General features: G+C 33.8%; 1 protein-coding gene across 1 annotated transcript in view; it reads right to left on the bottom strand.

Moving 5' to 3' along the window:
• Positions 1-18,665, bottom strand: part of LOC117208018 — a 66,950-nt gene extending 48,285 nt beyond the window's left edge. The window contains exons 1-4 of the mRNA XM_033448822.1: positions 17,949-18,665; positions 16,837-17,010; positions 16,112-16,451; positions 15,825-16,005 (exon numbers count right to left, since the gene is read on the bottom strand). Coding sequence (XP_033304713.1) covers positions 15,825-16,005; positions 16,112-16,451; positions 16,837-17,010; positions 17,949-18,080 — 827 coding nt within the window. The 5' untranslated portion in view covers positions 18,081-18,665. The remainder of the gene's footprint in view (positions 1-15,824; positions 16,006-16,111; positions 16,452-16,836; positions 17,011-17,948) is intronic.
• Positions 18,666-20,472: the final 1,807 nt, after the last annotated feature.

Below are 20,472 nucleotides of genomic sequence, written 5' to 3'. Positions count from 1 at the left end.
TACATTGGTACGTTGAATAATCGTCCTCTTCTTTTATGACTGTATATAAAATTATCGATCTTTCCGTAATCACTTGTTGTTGAGTTGTTGGTTCGATCCTCGAGTTCGACAGTGACCTGCGAAGAAAATGAAAAAAAGAGTGTCGTCAATAGCGATTTTTACTTTATTAGTTTAGATCTAGCGGCAATTTCGATTTTATGAGAGGAACTGGTATTTTATTAATAAACATTTAGGTTGATTTACATCTGACAGAATACACTGGATGTATAGTAGGAATATTGTGGTGTTAGGTTTCGAATTACTTTTTACGTTTTCTTCTCTTCTTTCTTCTTCGTTCGGCTCTTGTATGTTTTATATTTCGTGTGTTTCGGGGACTTGTTTTATATAAGACCGTAATACTGTTAATAGCGTATTTATAAAATGAAAGTATTCGAATATATTTATGAAATGGAATGAAATTCGTTCTTCGATTAATAACAGTTATTACAAGGATAAAATATTCTTGTATTCCGTTGCTCGTATGAATATACAGAATATGTAATTTTTTATGGTAAATTAAAATTGTTTCTCGTATGATTTTTGAAAAAAGTTTACAGTTTGTAAAAAAAATATTTGTGATAAATACAAATATACTTCAACCCTTAATAAAATTAACGAAAGTAAAAATTTACATATCTGTGATTTTTACAAAAATGATATTCATACATTTCGAGGAAAAATTAGTGACTATTGCATACTTCATTCTTAAAAATTATATGAAATAAAGAATAACAGAATATTGTTCTTAATCTTCTGTGTATAATTCTTATTTCTCTTTGCATTTACTTCTCGTATACATCTTAAAATACTCGTTTACAAAATAAAAACATAAAAAATGAACATAAAGTACATATATCACGTATAGTATACAAAAAAAAATAAATTTATTGAAATAAAGAAACAAGTATTCACTTATTTGCACATGTGCGTTGTTAGCTTCGAGAATGTGTATTTACATGGAAAGTTATATGAATGTATTAAAAGTTTTGCACTTAATACAAAGATAAGACATCCACGAGTGTTAAGATATAATTCGTAAAATTATGTTAGTAAAATATACAATCTCCTAATTACAATATAATTAATGTCTCTGATCCTTTTTTTAATAAATATTAAGTATAGTGTTTTATAACTCTTAAATACAAACTGGTCTTGCATGTGGTATTTATACTTTCAGTAATTACACTTCTGTTATATTCGCGTTTTCTTTGATATTGCTAATTGCATATTTATTGCAATTTGTTGTATTTTATCACTAAGTTAGGCCAAGAATAATTTCGTTATTGGAAAAAAAGAAAGACGTATATATGCAAAGTAGATTGGGATTAGGTTTATATAATGTCATTTTTGAAATTAAAGATTTTTGAATATTATGGCACATTTTAAATTGCGAGATTCTACAGTACTATTACTTTTCATTGGTAACAACAATTTTTTATTGTTACATATATATATACTCAAATATTGCTATCAAAAGCTTATTTGCTACAGAATCTTCTGATATTCTATTTTTCTAATTCAAATATGTTCAATTTAATCAATTCCTAACTTAATTGATTCTCATTGCAATAATGCTTAATACAATTTATCAACGGTTTTATCGTTATCCTCTAACATTAGCATAATAGATTTATATTTGGAGTATTTAGTATTTGCACTTACACTTGTTTTCAGTGGAGAAATATTTCGCCACGATTATAAATATCTTACTGTGATTTTTTTTGTAAAAAAGATTTGGAAAGTACAGGTTGGTCTTGAATAAAAAATAGCTATTACAAAAATTTGTCCTAATAGCGTGTTGACTGTCATATTGAACTTTTCTATAATGTTAATAACAATATATTTAGAAAGATTTTTAGTAAAATCCTTTTTAATCACAGTTTCTAAAAATAATTCTGTTCTAAACATACGAAAATAAATTAGATAAAAAACAATTAAAATATTTTTCATCCTTAATTTAAGTTTTAAAATTCATAATGACAATCAGCACACAAAGATCTCATAGCACCTAACATACCTAATTTTCTACAGCAATATATCCTCTAACCAAATGCCTCATGCTCTTTACCATTCTACGTACCAAAAACCTCAGAGATTGGTACATGTATCTCTTGTTCTCAAAATACAATACCTGCCAGTAATCTTATACAAACACACATCTCTTTTTGGTTCATTTCCTTTCGTTATGCGACTTCATATGCGAATTCAGTGAACCCTGCTGCGTGAACCTTTTCTGACATACCTTACATTCATACGGTCTTTCACCTGTATGCGTTCTCAAATGTACAATCAGATATTTTCGAACGCTGAAGGCTTTGCCACATACTTCGCAAACGTGTGGTTTCTCGCCAGAATGTATACGCATATGGATCTGCAGATAAGCTTTACTCGAGACTGATTTCCCGCATATCTCACACGTGATCAGGTTCTCTCCAGTGTGTATCTTAAGGTGCACCTTTAGAGCCGCCTTCCAGTAACTTTCGAAATTACAAATATTGCACTTGTGTTTCTCTCGTTCGCCGTGAGACTTCATGTGCGTATTCAGATACGCAGCACTCGCATAAGGGGTGTTGCACACCTTGCAAACGAATGGTTTCTCCCCGGTATGTGTGAGTAAGTGTCTTTCCAGGGTTTGGTTCGTGTAGAAGCCTTTGCCGCAGATTTCACAGTGCGTCACATATTCCTCGTTATGTTTCTTTTTATGTAAACGAAGATCGTAGCCAGACACCTTCGAGATACCGCAGATATCGCACGTAAAACGTTTGTTGTGTTGCTTCAGATGTGTCTTTAAGAATTCTTCCGTTTTGAAGCATTTATTACAGAGAACACATTGAAAAGGCTTCTCCTTTTGGTGCACTTTGATCATGTGTTTCTTCAATTTCTCTTCATCCGCGAAACTTTTATCACATTCCTCGCAATGACCACCAGTTTCTTTGTAATTCCTTTCATGATCCTGCCTATGTTTTAGAAATTGAAGCTTCTTACGCATTTTTTTGTTACAGACGTCGCATTCATAAATGACCGAGCATTTTCTGCTCTCGTATTTATTGTTATAATCTATGTTAACGTTCCCCCCTGTTTCTTCTTCTTCTTCTTCTTCTTCTTCTTCTTCTTCTAGAATCAGTTTCATCTCCGTGTCGTCACTTTCTTCTAACGTGTCCGTTACTATCTCTTGATGACTGATCTGTTCGAACTCTTCAACCGTGCAAACGTCATTCTGATACTTGACCAGTTCCATATCCTCGAGCGTTTCTATCTGCTCTATTTTCGCTTCCTCCATGCTGATCTCCTGACACCTGCAATGGACAAGACTCGTCAACGTATGGAATGTAATGAGACGCAATTAACATGGTAATATACTTGTTCTCGAATAAGAAATTATCTTCCGCTTAGATACGAACCGATCACGGTATTTCTTCTGCTGTTGGTGGTTTAACATCGATAAAGATGTAATATACTTCGAAGAGAAAATTTGTAGAAAATGTCATGAAGCTTTTACGTAGAGTAAAATAAAAATGAGATGTAAAATTGTAGATACAATAGATTAAATAGCTTATAGAATATATTTATAAAAAGTTATTATAATATGTATACAATTTTTAGGAAACTTTTGAAATTTAATATTGTTAGACTTTCATGTTTGAAATTATTTTCATATTCAGTATTCTATATTCGTACACATTTCTAATTTTCATGTCAAAGTTTTTGAAGAAATCATATCGAAAATTGATATTTCGTGGAAGTTATATATTTTAAAATATACTTCAATTTTAATGTTTGTTAAAGGCTATCTAACAGTAAATTCGCAATAGCCTGTTAATTTGGTATTTATTGCCAACCAATTTGTTGCAAAGTGTAGCTATTTTTTTTAATATTTCTTCCAGCTCAAGAATCATTTATCATTTACTTACCAGCTGTCGTGCAAACCATTCGAAGATACAAAATATACTAACCTAAGGAGGCCGATCTGGATTAAATTTAAAAGTATTTGACTTTTTATTAAAATGAACTTTTTAATATTTTCATATCCTTACTAAGATATTAAAATATTACAAGCGATGTGATAATTTATGTCCATGTATCATTAATCTTATTACATTATATACAATTTACGCAACTTGTCTGTTTAAAACAATTAACATAACACACTATTCTTCCATAATACAAATTAAAATCATGGAAGAATCATATAATTTTTTCTATATTAAAAAAGAAAGATATTTTCCAACTCCGTTAGTCTTTAAATCGTTATTATTTTTAACATCTGTGAGCTATACAAATAAACACAATTGTAAAACAATTTTCAAACAAATCACATATTCTTATTAATAATCATTAAACTCTCAATATTTAAGACGAACTGTACGTATGTATAATACTATGTAAGAATCCACAATTTCCAATACCGTTAAAAAGATCAATAATGTTAAGTCTACGAACTAAAATAAAATAATACAATTACAATCTTTAAATTAGTCTGCTTATTAACAATAAAACATAGAATAACAATTACAGAACTCGATGAAAATTCAAGGCACTCTTCATTTAGCGACCTCGTGTCGACGCAGATGGGCGCTCAGGGTGCCTCGTTGCGTGAATCGTTTCTCACAGATTTTACATTTATAAGGCCTTTCCCCTGTATGAGTTCTTCGATGCTTAATCAGATACTTCCTCGAACTAAATGCTTTCCCGCAAAATTCACAGATCTCCGGCTTCTCACCAGTGTGTATTCTAATATGAATCTTCATATACTGTCTCCTGATCAATTTACCGCAAACCTCACAAGCCACCTGACTTTCTCCCGTATGCGTCCACAGATGCTCCTTATAACAATAACTGTAGAATGTCTCGAACCCACAAATCTCGCATCTGTACTTCCTCCTATTCTCAGGCTGACTGTGAATCTTCATGTGACTTCTCAAATAAACTCTATTACCGAAAGACTTGTGACAAACCTCACAAATACATGGTTTATCATTACTATGCACGCTCATGTGCGTTTTCAACGTTGCCTTTAAGTAAAATCCCTTGTTACACACCTCGCAAAATTCAGTGAATTCTTTATTGTGCCTCCTAATGTGAATCTTCAAATAATATTCAGAAGTCAATTTGGCACCACATACGTGACAAATATGAGGCGCTCCATGCAATGTTTTATGAACATTTAGATATTTCTTCTTCTTAAAAACTTTATGACACACGTTGCACTCGATCGGATCAGTAGAAACATTTGGTTCCTTCCGTTTCGTTTTTATCGTTTTGTCCTTCGCTTTATGCTGTTTGCTCTCAGCTATTGTCAACTCTTTGCATCGACCTCGTCGATGCTTGAACAGTTGTACCTTCTTCGTGAAACTTTCGCAGCACGCGTCACACGTGTATTTCTTTTCAGCTTTTTTCAATGCCTCCCGAGTTCGAAGGATCGATTGCTCGGTTCTGTGTACCAACAGAGCAGCCTCCGTGTCGAACTCCTCATCACAGGATTCGCATCGATACGATGCTTCCTGGACGACGTGAGAGTTATCGATCACTTTGTTCACAAACGATCGAGCTTCCTCGTTGGACGATTTAGCGGTGCGAGACTGATTCCGTTTGGCTGGTATCGTCTTCACGCTTTTCGGTCTGCAAAAAGACAACAAAGCGTGAGCTGCCTTATAAATCGGACGCTTGCACGCACAGAACGAGGACGTTACTTAAGTAGTTAATGCAGTTTTCATGAAACGTCGAGTCAAGGAAAGATGTCTGGAAGTGTACTTGATTCCAATTTTGCTTTACTTTATCTTCAAAGCTAAATCTGTTTTCTTTGTCGATAGCAGATTATGTTTCTTTTTATGATAAAAATATCAATCATATGAATCGAGAATAACTATACAGTTAACACAATTGAAAGAAGATGAAGCTACTTACTGCACAAAGCCAGTCAAACAGCGATCAATGATTCGTGAGAGACAATTTCTTCGAGGAATCGTTTGGATAAATGATATGAGACAGACAATTGTATCGTGGACACGTTGCACAAAATGCACACAGCCATGAAAAGCATGCCGAAGGAATGTAACTTGGAAAAAAGCTCGATGTCAGATTTCTGTAATATTCGCGTCGCTAAAAGCATCGTTAGGAACTTCCGATCATCAGAACTGATAAACAACGATATTCGCGATAAAAGTGAAAAATAAAGAGTATTCGCAATTTAAATAACGTTACTAATTTACATAAAATAATGAACGAAGTTTTATGTGTGTAAATATAAAACAAAATATTTACTGTATTGTTTATTTTTATGAATTTGTTTACAAAAGAAGACTATTGTTCTATCTGAGTTGGACAATAAACAATGATTAGATATCTTGTAGAAATAATCAGGCTTCAACGGTTTCATGCATTCATTTGTTTCATACACACTGTGATTTATATACATCTGCGAAATTAATGAGTTGAATCATTAGAAATTTAGGCATCAAATTTCATCCTTCTTCTCAATCATAAACGATGATCTTAAACCCTATAAACATTTTAACTCATGTAATTAATACTATCTACATTTAATGATACACTAAAACGACATATCACACTACGACTACTAGCTTTAATGATAGGATATAAAAGAACTATTTTCCCAGTTACTATGCACCAAGTATAACAAAAGCCACACGATAAATAAGAAGTTCAGTATAGTATTCAACGCAAAGACGCTAGCTTTATAAATTAAGAGAAGTGCGATGCCACGAATGAAAACGTTTAACTAGAAAAAAAAATTATTTTTTAGGGTAATCACTATATATCGTAATCATTCCATACATTTATCAGAAAAAGCATTATCACAAATTAAAGTACTGTTTTTCACATAACCCTAATCGTTTACAGTAGTGCAATTTATGTGATTGTTTCTCCGCTTAATTTATTTGCATTCGCCAAGCATAACTACCAACGATTAAGGCTCCCTTACAAGTCAAAACAGTGAATTATATCTGTTAACTCCGTAACTAATGCCTATTGTATATGCATTATAATTCATTAATTCGGATATCTTAAATGCATATGTGTCTTTTCCTGCGGAAAACACACCGCGCAATAACTAAGGCACTATCGTATAGTAATCGTATAAGTATATTGTTGTACACTAATTTAAAGCACCCCTCGCAAAATTCTATTCTATGATAAATCACATACGCGTGTAAAAGAAAAGTTGAGTATTGAAGTAATATAATAGTAAAAAATGTTTAGAAGCGTGGACGGTTGTATTAACATAAAATTACATGTAAAAAGTTTCGTTCGACGCTCGTACATGAATACAGTATCCAACATGAGACTTTAAAATATGTAATAATTGATAAGAGTTATTATTCTATACATTTACGATTTTTCGTATTCTATACGTAAAGTTAAAAAGAAAAAGGAAACTGTTAATTTACAATTAATCTTACCTAAACGTGTTAATAAAATGGAATACTTGCTAGAATGTACGTACATATGATTATTACGTAAATGTAACCCTCGTACAAGATTGTAATATATAAAACAGTTAAATGCAAATGTAAAAAAGAAACTCAAAAATATTCTTAAGCCGAGATTCTAACTAGAAATTTCACCAGTTTAATGAATGATTAATAGTCATGTTAGCGAGGAACTCATATAGCACTCTTTTATTCGATAAATTCAAACTGGCATCATGATTCGTTCTTAAAACTTTCAGTATCTCGTCAAATACTATTCCAATGTATAAAATAAGTATGGAAATAGTTAACAGCGGTTCAACATGGAACCAAATGTGCGTAGAATAAATGCTCAAAACAGTAACGTGAAATATCTCTCTCAACGTTTCGATTTTTCTTGTTCCACGATTTCTATCATCGTATAAAAATAAATGAGCATTTGAATAATAATCGCTGACTAAATAACTACCTTTCTCTTCATCACAAATAATACAAATACCCCACTCTATCTAGTTAAGCATAAGTAACATTTTCCTTAACGAATTAATAACTCTTCTACAAGGCCTTGATTTCACAATAGATGATCGATTATTCGAAATACCCTAACTAGGTAACAATATAGTAATTGTATCAAGAGGCTGTTCTTGTTGAACATCCTGTTCTTGCTGCAATTGCTGTTGCTGCTGTTGTTCTTGTTGCTGTCGTGCACTCTGCTTAGCATGCGTCTTTAAATGTGAATTCAACATCGTTTTCGAGGCAAAAGATTTATGACAACAGGTGCAAGGATATGGCCGATCTCCGGTGTGTCCCCTGAGGTGCACCACCAGAGTGGTTCGTTGAGTAAACCGTTTCTCGCAGTGGGTGCACTTATGCGGTTTTTCTCCAGTATGTGTGCGTCGATGAACGCTCAGATAGTTTTGCGAGATAAACCCTTTACCACAGAGGTCGCAGACATGCGGTTTCTCTCCTGTATGCTTGCGCAAATGTACGGTCAAGTATGTCTTACTAGAGACAGCTTTGCCACAAACTGGGCAAATATATTCGTTCTGGGAGCCTGCGTTTCCGTGCGTCTTCATGTGTACCAATAATACCTGCTTCCTGGAGAAACGCTTGTTGCAGAGCTCGCAATGGTGTTTTCTCTGAGGTGGCACGTAATCGGGCTGATGCAGCTTCGCGTGCAATCTCAAACCTTGACGATATCGAAAAGGAGCACTACATATTTCGCATTGAAACGGTTTTTCATCAGAATGCATGGATTGATGCTCTTCGTAGCTCCTGGAAGAAACGAAATTGGCACCACAAATGTCGCATTCGTACTCGTTATTGTGACGTTTCTGATGGAGGATTAGATTCTCTCTATGCTCTGTAACATAGTCGCACATTTCGCAAGCGTATCTCTCATCCGTTTCATGCTCTGATTGGTGCTCTTTAAATTCGGAGATTGTTGTGAAACTGCGACCACAGTGCTCGCAAACAAACTGATCCTCTTGTAATTGTGCTTCGTCCTGTTCGTGCATTTTTAAATGTAGAGCGAGAGCATGCTCGGAAACGAAACCATCTCCGCAGAGATTGCACTGCACGATATCATCAGCGATGATTATCTCCGCTTTCCCCACGTTCGGAACATGCATACGATTCGCGACGAGCAGCTGCTCTGTATCTTCGTGATCAAACATCTCATCGTTCGGGCCGCATTCTTGCTCATCCTGAGGTACCATCTGAAGCTTTGACACAAAATATCTGGAAAGAAGAGAGACACAAAACGTAGATCAATCAACGTATTATTTCTATGCGGTCGATATACTGTACTCTTTCCTTTTAGGGGGTTTAATAATGGTTTTATTTTGTCAGATTTTTTCGGGGACAAGTGTACGCCTTTACGAGATTAAGTACTTCATAAAGTGCCTCGGTGCTTTCCAGTATTTTTTCCTTCATCGCGTTCTTACGTTTAAACTTCTTCGGAGCTCGTAAATTTACACAGTGTATTGTTAAAATGCGTTTATCTTAATACGAACGAGAATGCCTAATTTGTAAATATATTACTCAATGAAATTATAACATACTCCCACACGGTCTTTCCAATACTCGATTTTATTTAATGCGATCGAGTTTTCGATTTAACGATAATTTTTTTTACCATATTCAATTATTCAATATATTTGATGCTTATACAAATTAATAAATAAAAACAATGGTTAAAAATGTTGCTGCGATAATTGCTTGCCTATGTATGTAGGCAATAATTATACAAAATAAATACTTATTGTTGCATTATATATTTACCGTATCAATAATACCGGTAAATATTAAAAAAAGTATACAATAATTTGTAATTGAAAATATGATTGTATTTTTTTTAAACGTAAAGTCTCTGCCGTACACTTACCACATGCTGCTCTATATTACCGACGATCCAATCACGTGATACATCCACCATCTTGAATTTATGTTCGAGTTTCTAATCGAATATGTGTATTTAATTTTAAGGACATTCAGTAACTAATATTAAAGAAAATGAAACTCAAGAGGAAATTTGTCGAACCGCTTATTTATGTATATCACATAAGTCTGGTTTAAATATTAAAATTTACTATTGTTGAGTTAACAGAATTAAAAAAAAAATGTATACAAAATTTTGTTCAATATAAAAGTTACACAGTGATTTAGCACTATTGTCACAAAATATTCTTTATCCAATATAAGTTGCTAAATTCGACGATGAAAATTAAAATTTATTATAAATGCTCGAACCACCATACCATTCTCTCTCAATATAATTCAATATAAATTATTAGTAGTAAAAAAAAAGAAATACTATTCTCCAAAATGGATATACAACTCTCTAGTAACATTGAAAACTTTAATTAGACGAAAAATTACATTCAGGAGTGATAAAATTCTTAGAAATCTTTTAGCAACGATTACGTCCAACGATTAATTATAACTATGTTATTCAGAATATCAATAGCAGAGATCTTGTTTTTCACGAGATTACATAGAAATATTTAAGCGTCTTCATACTTACGTTTTACGATATTCATATGTAGTGACCCTGTACTTACATTAATTAGAGGCACATGAATTCATTGTTAATGCTGAAACGCTAACTATATCACCTCGATCTACCAGTTTAACTAAAAATGCTTAAAATAATCGTATACTCGTACATTAATCGTATGCTAATGCTTTTCTATCTATTATAACGATATTTTAACATCAAATAATTTTTAACACTTTATACGCAATTATTACAATTAGCTCTTCCTATGTAGAATGTCTTTTTCATATTTCGTCGATTAAAACTTCTCAAAAACTCTATCTTTTAGGCACATTAAAAAGTTAGTTCGTTAAACAGGTACTAATTTTAGTTGAAGCAAATTTCGTATTTAAAATCGACATTTTCGAACAAAATTTCGCGATTCTAAAAGTCAAAGAAATCGAAAAAGGTATACTAGAGCGCTTAAAATATTTCGAATATACACGAACAAACAGTATCACAGTGACGACATGCATATTACACATAAGATTAGTTAATAATTATTAATAATAATTATTAGTTAATAATTTCGTTTATGTACCCCTGGTACTAATTAACAAATTCGTCGAATTCAACGAATTTAAAAATACGATAGATTATTACTATGGTTGAATTTTGTAAAGATGTTTACACGATCGTTGTGACGAATTCGCGCAATACGCGTTATAATTGATCTTCTATTTTTTAAGCGATTTAAGGCACTTCGAGAATGATTTTCTAGAAAGAAACCACCTTTGTTAAGCAAAATAACAATTTCGAACCGAATTTTCTCAAAAGTAGAAAGAAATTTAATTTCCTAACTAATACACATATACCTATTTCTATCGCGATTAGAAACGAGTGCAAATACGCAACTGCTCTTGCACCATCATTATAACAGACTAAAATTTAACCAACAATTAAACAATAACGTGAAAAAAATCGTAAACTTCCGTAACACAACTCGAATATCGATATATCTTGCATATTTTCGTTATTTACGAAATAATTAAATTTATACGTTTTTTTAACGTACACCCGGTTGACAAACGTTTCTTATCGTACGATCACGACGATCGAGTTCAATGCTTTTTCATGTGATTCAGCATGATCGTTCTGGTAACGAATCCTTTACCGCACAATGTGCAGGTATAAGGACGTTCTCCAGTATGATATCGACGATGGACGGTAAGCGTGGATGCTTGTGTAAATGATTTGCCACACATGGCACAAAGATACGGTCTCTCTCCTGTATGGATACGTTGATGCACCACGTAATACTTGCGATGTGTAAAACCCTTGCCGCATACGTCGCATACGAGCGGCCTGGACCTATGTACAGCCTTATGGGTAGTCAATGACTCGATGCTTGCGAATTGTTTCGAGCATGAATCGCACGGATACGAGACTACCGATTTGTTTGACGATGCCATGGTACCGCTAATACTGCTAGTGACCGGATCACCGGAAGACACTACGGTGTCAGTTATCCTATCGTTGGCTGTCAGGATCGGTTTGTGTGTTTTCGCGTGATGATTGTACAAGTTTCGCGTCTCGAAACGCATTAAGCACCTAGGGCAGGAATAAGGCTTTTCCTGGCCAACCTCGTGCATCCTCCTGTGCCGCTCGAGAAGCGTACGATACCGGAAACTAGCTTGGCAACGATCGCAGGCGAACGTCTTCTCTACGTTCACCGACGTCGATATGGTCGGGATCGGTGCGCAGGAGGTTGCCACTGGCGCGGAATGCGTCACCTCGTGCATCCTCAAGTGACTCAGAGCGTAGAAACTTCGTGAACAAATGGCGCACGAGTACCTCATTGGATTCTCTATATTGTGCTCGAACTCCGGCAGAGTCGGATGACTCGTTCTTATATGGTAATTCAGTTTCAGAGCGCTTCGAAACTCAAGGCCACAGGTGGGACACGGATAGGATTCAGTGACGATCTGCACGTGATCCAAGAGAATCTGATCGGTGCAAATGGACGGCAAATGGGATGGGACGGTTTGATACGTTGAGGGCATCATCGACGACTGATTGGAGAACATAGAGTTGTTCTGAAGCAAGGTACAAGTGACCGGTAAACCGGTATCTCCCGTCTCGGGCGATGGCGAAAGTATTTGACGTAGCATCCCCGACAATCCGCCGAACGTCTCGCTTCCTTCCCTGAAATCGACAAAACCCAAGGACAATGCAGCGGCGAATAGCACCGTACGATACACATAGGCATTGTCTTTTGATTCGTTCCTGTGATCTTACTTTCTTTCTTGCAATAGGCGGCGGTGAGAAAAGATACGAAAGCGGAGAAATAGAGAATTTACGCTGCGTGATAATTTTTGCATAGTGACCGTGCAAGGTGCTTGGGCATTGTGGTTTCCCTTCTAAAGACACAGCAGTAAAGAGAGTGCGACGAGAGCGTAAGTGCAAATCGAGCTTAGAGAGTTTTGTGTCGTCATCGTTCTCCGTCGAACATCTTCACGATCTTCTTTATTAGTACGAAGAATATTATATATTACAAGACTATATTATATTCCTCAGATAAGAGTATATTCGTTTCGGAAGATCGTAAAGAAATTATTCTTTGTATTTTCACTTTACCTTTGCAGTTTATACGATATAGTTGTCTCGTCCTTTGAAAATTTAAACGTATTATTTTTATGTATAAATAAGATATTAAACAAGGAAGTTATACTTGACACTTTTCACGATTTTATTTATATTAAATTAATTAGTAATGAATCTAATTAAAGAAGATGGAAAAATTCGCGCGTTTTAATTCTATCTTGAACTATCTCTCGCTTTTCCACGTCTCTAGACTCATGATGAAGTAATTGGCATAAACCGAGAAAGAAATTAAAGGTTTCTACAGCAAACCAGCAGAAGAAGAAAAGTTAAGCTACAAAATTTGGCAAAAAAGTTAGAAGAAAGCAAACCCTTGCTAAAAAGTCGTCATCTTTACTAAGATACAGTACTTTTAAAGATCAGATTATTGTAATATTAAATGAAAATTGGATCCTCACCTTTATGTCGATTGTCCAACATCCATGCAGTCTCTTCTTATTTTCTTTCACCACAAACTTCTAATTAACAGTCTTTGCAAAAAAATGTTCACTCACGTTATAATATAAAAACGTCAAAAGTTTTAATGGTATCTATAAATTACGATAAAATATGATAAATATACAGTAACAATTTTAAACGGAAACAAGAAATGTTTCAAATTCCACACTGTTCTCAAATCGTAACTCGTAATCGGAAAATACATTGCGCAAATATAACATTGCGTGCATCCGTATTACCTTCAGTGTACCGATGCAAATACACTGCGCCACAAATATACAAAACGAAACGCAAACAATTGCATTCTCACCGGCGCGTAAACGCAGCCTGGTTTTATTAAGCATCGAAAAATGCAAAATTTTGCATAACGTATCGATTGCTTTTTGAACCATGTCATAAACAAAATAATTCGCGCGACATAATAGTGCGCGATCAAAATTTCTATAACACAAGCGCAGCGAATTTTCAGCAAAAAATATGCTGAGACGCGCGCTGGGAAGCTCCAAAGAATAAAATCACGAATTCTTTGGAAACATCGCGTAAATGTAAATGGAATGCAATAAATTTTGTAGAAATCATACTTATATACTATTAAATAAGAGCCCGAAAATATACAAAAACTTGATACTCGCCTTCAATAAAATTTTGTCTGAAGTCCTCTTCATGTTTCTCAATACGATGATTATTCTTCGATTCTTCGTCACATCTCGATTAATTATTACTCTAATTAATTTATTTTGTTCGTTTTAAATGAACTTATTTTTGCTCGTAAAACACTCGATTGTTTTGGACCGGCACCTAACATGAATGCCAGCCACAAGTGGTATTGATTGAAACCGAACTCGTGGCAAGAACACCACACGACTTATCAGCGGGTGTTGTGCGCAATTAACAGAACGATAGCACTTACAGACTAACCGATATACTAAATGTTACTGTGGTCCTGACGATAATGTAAAAGCGTAGGCATTGGAAAGCACGAAGACGACAAGAAACGGTATTTGATTCTCTTTTCTTTTTTCTCTTTTTACGAATCATAACGGTTTGGTGACACTTTTATTATGCACCAAGCGTCTATTATATCGTGACGTTAGCTTACGAAATATTAGTTTGTGATTTTTGGTCGGCCTATTGTTAGCCGTGTGCGGCATTTTGTGCCTTCACGTAAGCGTGGGATATTGATACTGACAACATGTAAACATCTGGTTCTCAATTGAACAGAGGGATTAAATACCTGTTGTGCGTTAAGTGCTACACAACAATTGATTCACTTACGTACATGTTAAAAAACAGGTCGTACAGGTGTTAATAGACTGGATCGTAATTAGTAGAATCCCTCTGTCCATTTATTGTACATGTATCAATAATAACTAGGACAGAGTTCATTTAAATAGGAAAGTTGTAACAAAGTCGAATCTAAACAATGTGTGCGATATCAGAATTTCAAATGTTATGTTTCACTTATTCTTATTGAAATGAACTCTAAGTACATGCTATCACATGTAAGAATATTCAGGTATTTTGCAATTTGTTTTTTAAAGTGAACACACCCTTGTACAAAAAGACTGATATTTTACCTAAATGTGAATATGCTATACGCATAATTAAATAGTTCTGTTGAAATGAAATACAAAGTCAATTATTGAAATATTGAAGAAAACATCAAATTGCAAAATACAGAGAGCCAAAGATGGTTGTGGGGTGTGTATTAACTTACCTTATCATCCCACTGCACCTTATTTATTTCAATTAGGTGGCTAACTCTTATGTATCTTATTTCAAAACCAAAAATTAAAGGTGTCTTTTATCTTAAAGTCAAAAATTAAAACTATACAGAGTACATGCAACCATAATAAGAATAAAAATAATGTGAATAAACTATTATTTAAAATATTATATACATTGAAAAATGATTAATTTGGACACATAAAATGTTTTTTTAGATAGTAATATTTAACTCCTAAATACAAAAGAAAGAAAAGTGATTCAGACTCAAATTACGTGAAATATTATAAATATACAAATTTCTGATGTTTTCAATAAAAGTCACTGTACAAGTAATCGGAATCAAGTAATCACAAATCAAAACACGTAACTTGGCTCAAATTATACAAGTTTGAAGTTTGTTAAAAGAAAAAAGCTATGAACATGTAAATTACATATACATGTTTTAATGTACATGTAAATGAACATTAAAATGTCTGTGTAAATGTTTGCGATTACCACAACAAAATAGCATCTTTGGCTCTTGAGATGTAACATACGGATAAAAGACTCACCCAGATTTGGGATCCCCGTCAGTTGGTTGTGGAATTGGCATCTCAGGCATATCTGATATTTTTTGTTGCTGTAGCCCAGAAGGACCTGCCTCGTCGCAAGCTAGAGAAACATTTACAAAGGTTGTGGGCTCTATGGTTCTATTGCTGGGATCCTCTTCACTTTCTTCTTTTACGGGTAGACCTAATGGAAGAGGATAGAAACATATATAAATTCATTTCTTTTATACAGATGTTCAAAATTTGGAAAGGAAAGGAGAAAAATACAAAGATTTTGTTATAAAACCTACCTTCATCTCCGTCGCAATCTTCATCAGAGTTTTCATCATCTTCACTACTTTCCTCTTCTTCTTCTTGTTGCGTAGTGCTTGTTTGATTCTGCGGTATTTGGTTATGTGTGGTTTGTGAACTTGGACCAGGTACTGCCTGAACGGTTTGTACAGTATTACTGCTTGTGTCCATAGGAACTGAGGTGATTTGTTGTTGATTAGCACTTGATATCATCATGGGTATACCCAAACCCATGTTGTCCATCATAGCCATCCCCATATTGTTTTGATGCTCTCCCACTTGCTGCATCACATTGCCATCTAACCTGTTCTCTGAATTCTGTTCTTGTTTCATTACACTCTGTAATTGAACATAAGAAACAAAATTTATTTATTATTTTCAAATATTTTATATTTCATATAAGTAAATAAAAATATTTTTTATCTTTTATGACTACAAATGAAATATAACCTTCAAATGCACTGTTACTTTAAAGTATAATAAAATTACTAACGGACATTTTAAGTATGAATGTCAATTAGAAATAGCAAAGTTCAATAAATTGAACAATTAAAAAACTTACGAAAGTAAAGATTAATAATATTTAAATATTTTTATCAGTAACAGTAACAGTAACTAAGGTAAACATGGAACTGAATGCCAAAAAAAATAAAAGACTATCTATGCTTTTAGATTTTGTTATGAATCGAATATAATAACAAATATTATATGGAAAAAAAATTACCGTATTGAGAACATTGGTAACATAACCCTGTTTGTCTTCTAAACTGACTTCTCCCAGCCATTGTAATAGTTGTTTCTCTGCGTTCGCAGTAGTATTCCAAAATTGATAAAATAATTCTACTTTATACACACAATCATCGCATATTTTTTTGGGTAACTTATCTTCTCTTGTAAGCTGAAATCATATGTAAAAAAAAAACAATTTATAATGAATTTTATGTTTATGTACATAATGAAAGTAGTTTTCTATAGCGAATTTAATATTCCATGAATATTATGAATGACAAAAATCATAAGTCATAAGATAAATTAGTAATCATAGTAATACTGGATAACAAATTTAAAACATTTGTTGGGAATATTTAAAGAATAAATCAATGTAAATGATTCATATTTCATTTAAATAATATCCAGAAAATATTCAACCAAAACAGATTCTAAATAATTATTATTTATTTATTATACATTGAATCATTTACCAAATTCAAAATCTGTAAATAAATAATTGCAACAATAAATATAAGAATTAAATTAATCGAACTTTTTCACAAAAGCAATTTCAAAGTATTATGTCGCAACATTGAAAACAACTATTAATGGAACGACTTCAAAAAGTACGAATAGTCAATTATAGGTACTTATTTTATAATAGAAACAATGATGTCGAAAGCAAGATGTCGAAAAGGAAGATTATTCGGTTATAGTTGCTGTGAATAAAGAAATACTGTGAATTGTCACTTTCGAATGAAAATAACAACGGGCTGTTATTCAGACGATGATGAAAAAATTTGGGTAGATCCGCAATACATTAAGGTACGGAAAAAAGCGCGGCAAAATTCTATTAAATAATTCGTAGCGTCGTGGATGAGTTGGAGAGAATGAACAGAAAAGAAAAGATAAACAGTACAGCACCAGAAATAAGGCTATTTGGATATCGATGGTCTGGAACTGTATGAAATTTCTTGTCTATAGGGCGATCTCTAAAATGATCGGAGGCAAATACATCTACTGGGAGGTCGAAAAGTCGTGGACGATTAAGGAAATGCGGTGTATCTATGAAAATGCACAAGATGGCGGATCGCCATTGTCGAAGCGATGGCGTAGTTGGCTTACCTTGACCGGTAGGCAAGCGGCGATCTTGAGAAATATTTGCCGTACGTCTCCCTCACCCTCGAAAATTGGCACCGAAACACGATCCTTCACAAGACATAATCGACACAGGTCCAGATAGTCGAGGGAGGACATTTTACCGTGTAAAACGCCAGCTCGAGACGCAAAACCGCGCCCGTAGACGCGAACGCTGTTTCAATCCAAGCCGGAGAAGACCCCGCGTTCTTCGGTACGCGTCGTTTGCTCACTGTAACTCGGCCAACTTCGTGGCTGTTCGGTTATCTTCGACTCTCTCGGCTAACTTCGGAGATACTCGGCGGAACGATTGCGTATCGATCACGTCGCGCTCGAAGCCAACAGCTTTTACACACGACAGTTTCGAACATTACGGAGATTCCTTCCTTTCGAATTCATTGTTATTTAATATGGATGGACTGCACCATCACCGTAAATTTATTGCCAGATCGGAGAAATTGAAATTTTCACGGTACTTATTATGTTTTTTAGTTAATTTTATCTTTTTATCAAATTTTTACTATATAATTAAATTACATCGCAAGATGGCTACAATCTCTGGTCGATCTTATGTTTCATTTTAAATAATGAAAGTATAAAGTGTACAGAGTATTGTGTATGTTAGACTTGCCTCTGATATATACTGATTGATCGCCCAGGTGTTTAAGAGGTCGGCCAAGTTAATGCAAACCTATCAAATTTTCATGCACAATTACTCCCACTTCTACGCGCGGATACAATCACGCATGATCAAACAGACAGCGTACGCTTGTCGATGAACAGTAAGAATAAATCGGAGCTTTATGAAGAATATATCGAAACTCATTGTTAGTTACGTTAACATTATATTAAAACTTCATGAATTCACAATGAATTTACGTTCATTGTTTCAAAAATTAAGTGTATTTCATGTCTTTTCGAATTACAAATTTTTTTTGTAAGTATTCGGTAATAGTCACGTGACTTATTCGGAAATAGTAGGAAACATGTTTTGTTGACGATTTTATTTACGCAAAATGAGGTTGCTCTTTGGACAACTAGCTATAAGAAAAAAGAATTTACACGAGGAAATGTTTAAATATTCTTATCTTCATTAATTATATATAATAAAATTGCTTATTTTTAAAAAGTGTAGTAAGTCCATAATTATTATTACGGATGTAACAAATTGTATAGTGCAAATGTTAATTAGGCTAGGTATACTAATTTACATGTGTTTCGTTGCATGAATTTTAATTTTTTAATTTTGGTAAAATACTAATATATTCGAAAAATATTTGTAAACTAGGTAGTTATGTAATGCATCTTACGTTATCGACAGATATTTAAATTTATCCAACGAGGAATTGACATGAGTTTTTGATGTTACTGAATAAAAGCGACATATCCATGCAAAAAATAACAGAAACAGTACAGTGCTGCCACGTTCCTCTGTCGTTGAAATTGTGTAACTTACCCTCGCGCTGTTAAAGATATCAATGACCTGCCTTGCCTTTTCCCTTGGTCGTGTGAACTTGATATGACAACCTGATTTAAATTGCAACCCGTTTCTCCGATAGAGTATCTTCGCAGTATACGCAGAAACATTTTGCATTGCTAAAACGACACTGAACGAATATCTACAACCATATTTTTATATCATATTTCTGCATTAAATTAAAAATCTATTTTGCGTTATTCTTTAAATAATGCATTGATGGAAATCATATGGTGACGATGAAAAGGTTATATAAAATTTTAATGGCACAATTTCCTTAATTTTTTGACAATTGTATCTTTTTACTTTATTTTGTTTTATTCGTATTTTAAATGTATTGAGATAAGTTCTTTTAGGTATATTGGGAGAAAAATGACGGCATTCATATTAGATAAAAAAAACTGCTTTATTGTGGCAGAGCACATGTATTATCATATACCAGCATATAATTAGGAAGTCCATAGTAATTTACAAATTACGATCCACTTAAACGTCGGTACACGTGGCGGTGTATGCAGGCAGATTTGGGAATCGATTTCGATCACACGCATGCTGTTACCGTGTTTATTTTCTTCGCATTATCTCTTCGATCGTTCTGCTTTTTATTATTTCGTTTAACATTAATTTTCTTTTCTTTCGATACTTTTTTTTTTATCGGATGGGGAAGGGAAGGAAGATCTTCTAAAGATCCTTGCAACGACGGTGCATTATTTATAATACATGAAAACGAGGGATATGTGGTCTTCTTCCTTTCGATTTTTTTTTTCGAGAAAATTGTACCCGTACAAGCCATTAGGATTTCTATTTCCGTAATCACTCTTTCTTTTTCAACAAGGACCTTGTTTCGCATCTTACAAGTAAATCGTGATTATCGCAAGTGACAGTATTTCCAGGCATTTTTCCTCCTTCTTCTCTATAAACAGATTTGCATATTTTATTTCATTAATTTTAAGAGAGAATGAAAACCGAAGTGAAAGCCTTGCATATCTGCACAATAAGATATTTCTTTGGAACACGATTCGATCTGAAGAAAGC

The sequence above is a fragment of the Bombus bifarius genome, unplaced genomic scaffold, assembly GCF_011952205.1.
Source record: "Bombus bifarius isolate JDL3187 unplaced genomic scaffold, Bbif_JDL3187 scf7180000008048, whole genome shotgun sequence".
NCBI lineage: Eukaryota > Metazoa > Arthropoda > Insecta > Hymenoptera > Apidae > Bombus > Bombus bifarius.
This window is presented reverse-complemented; position numbering and strand designations above follow the sequence as displayed.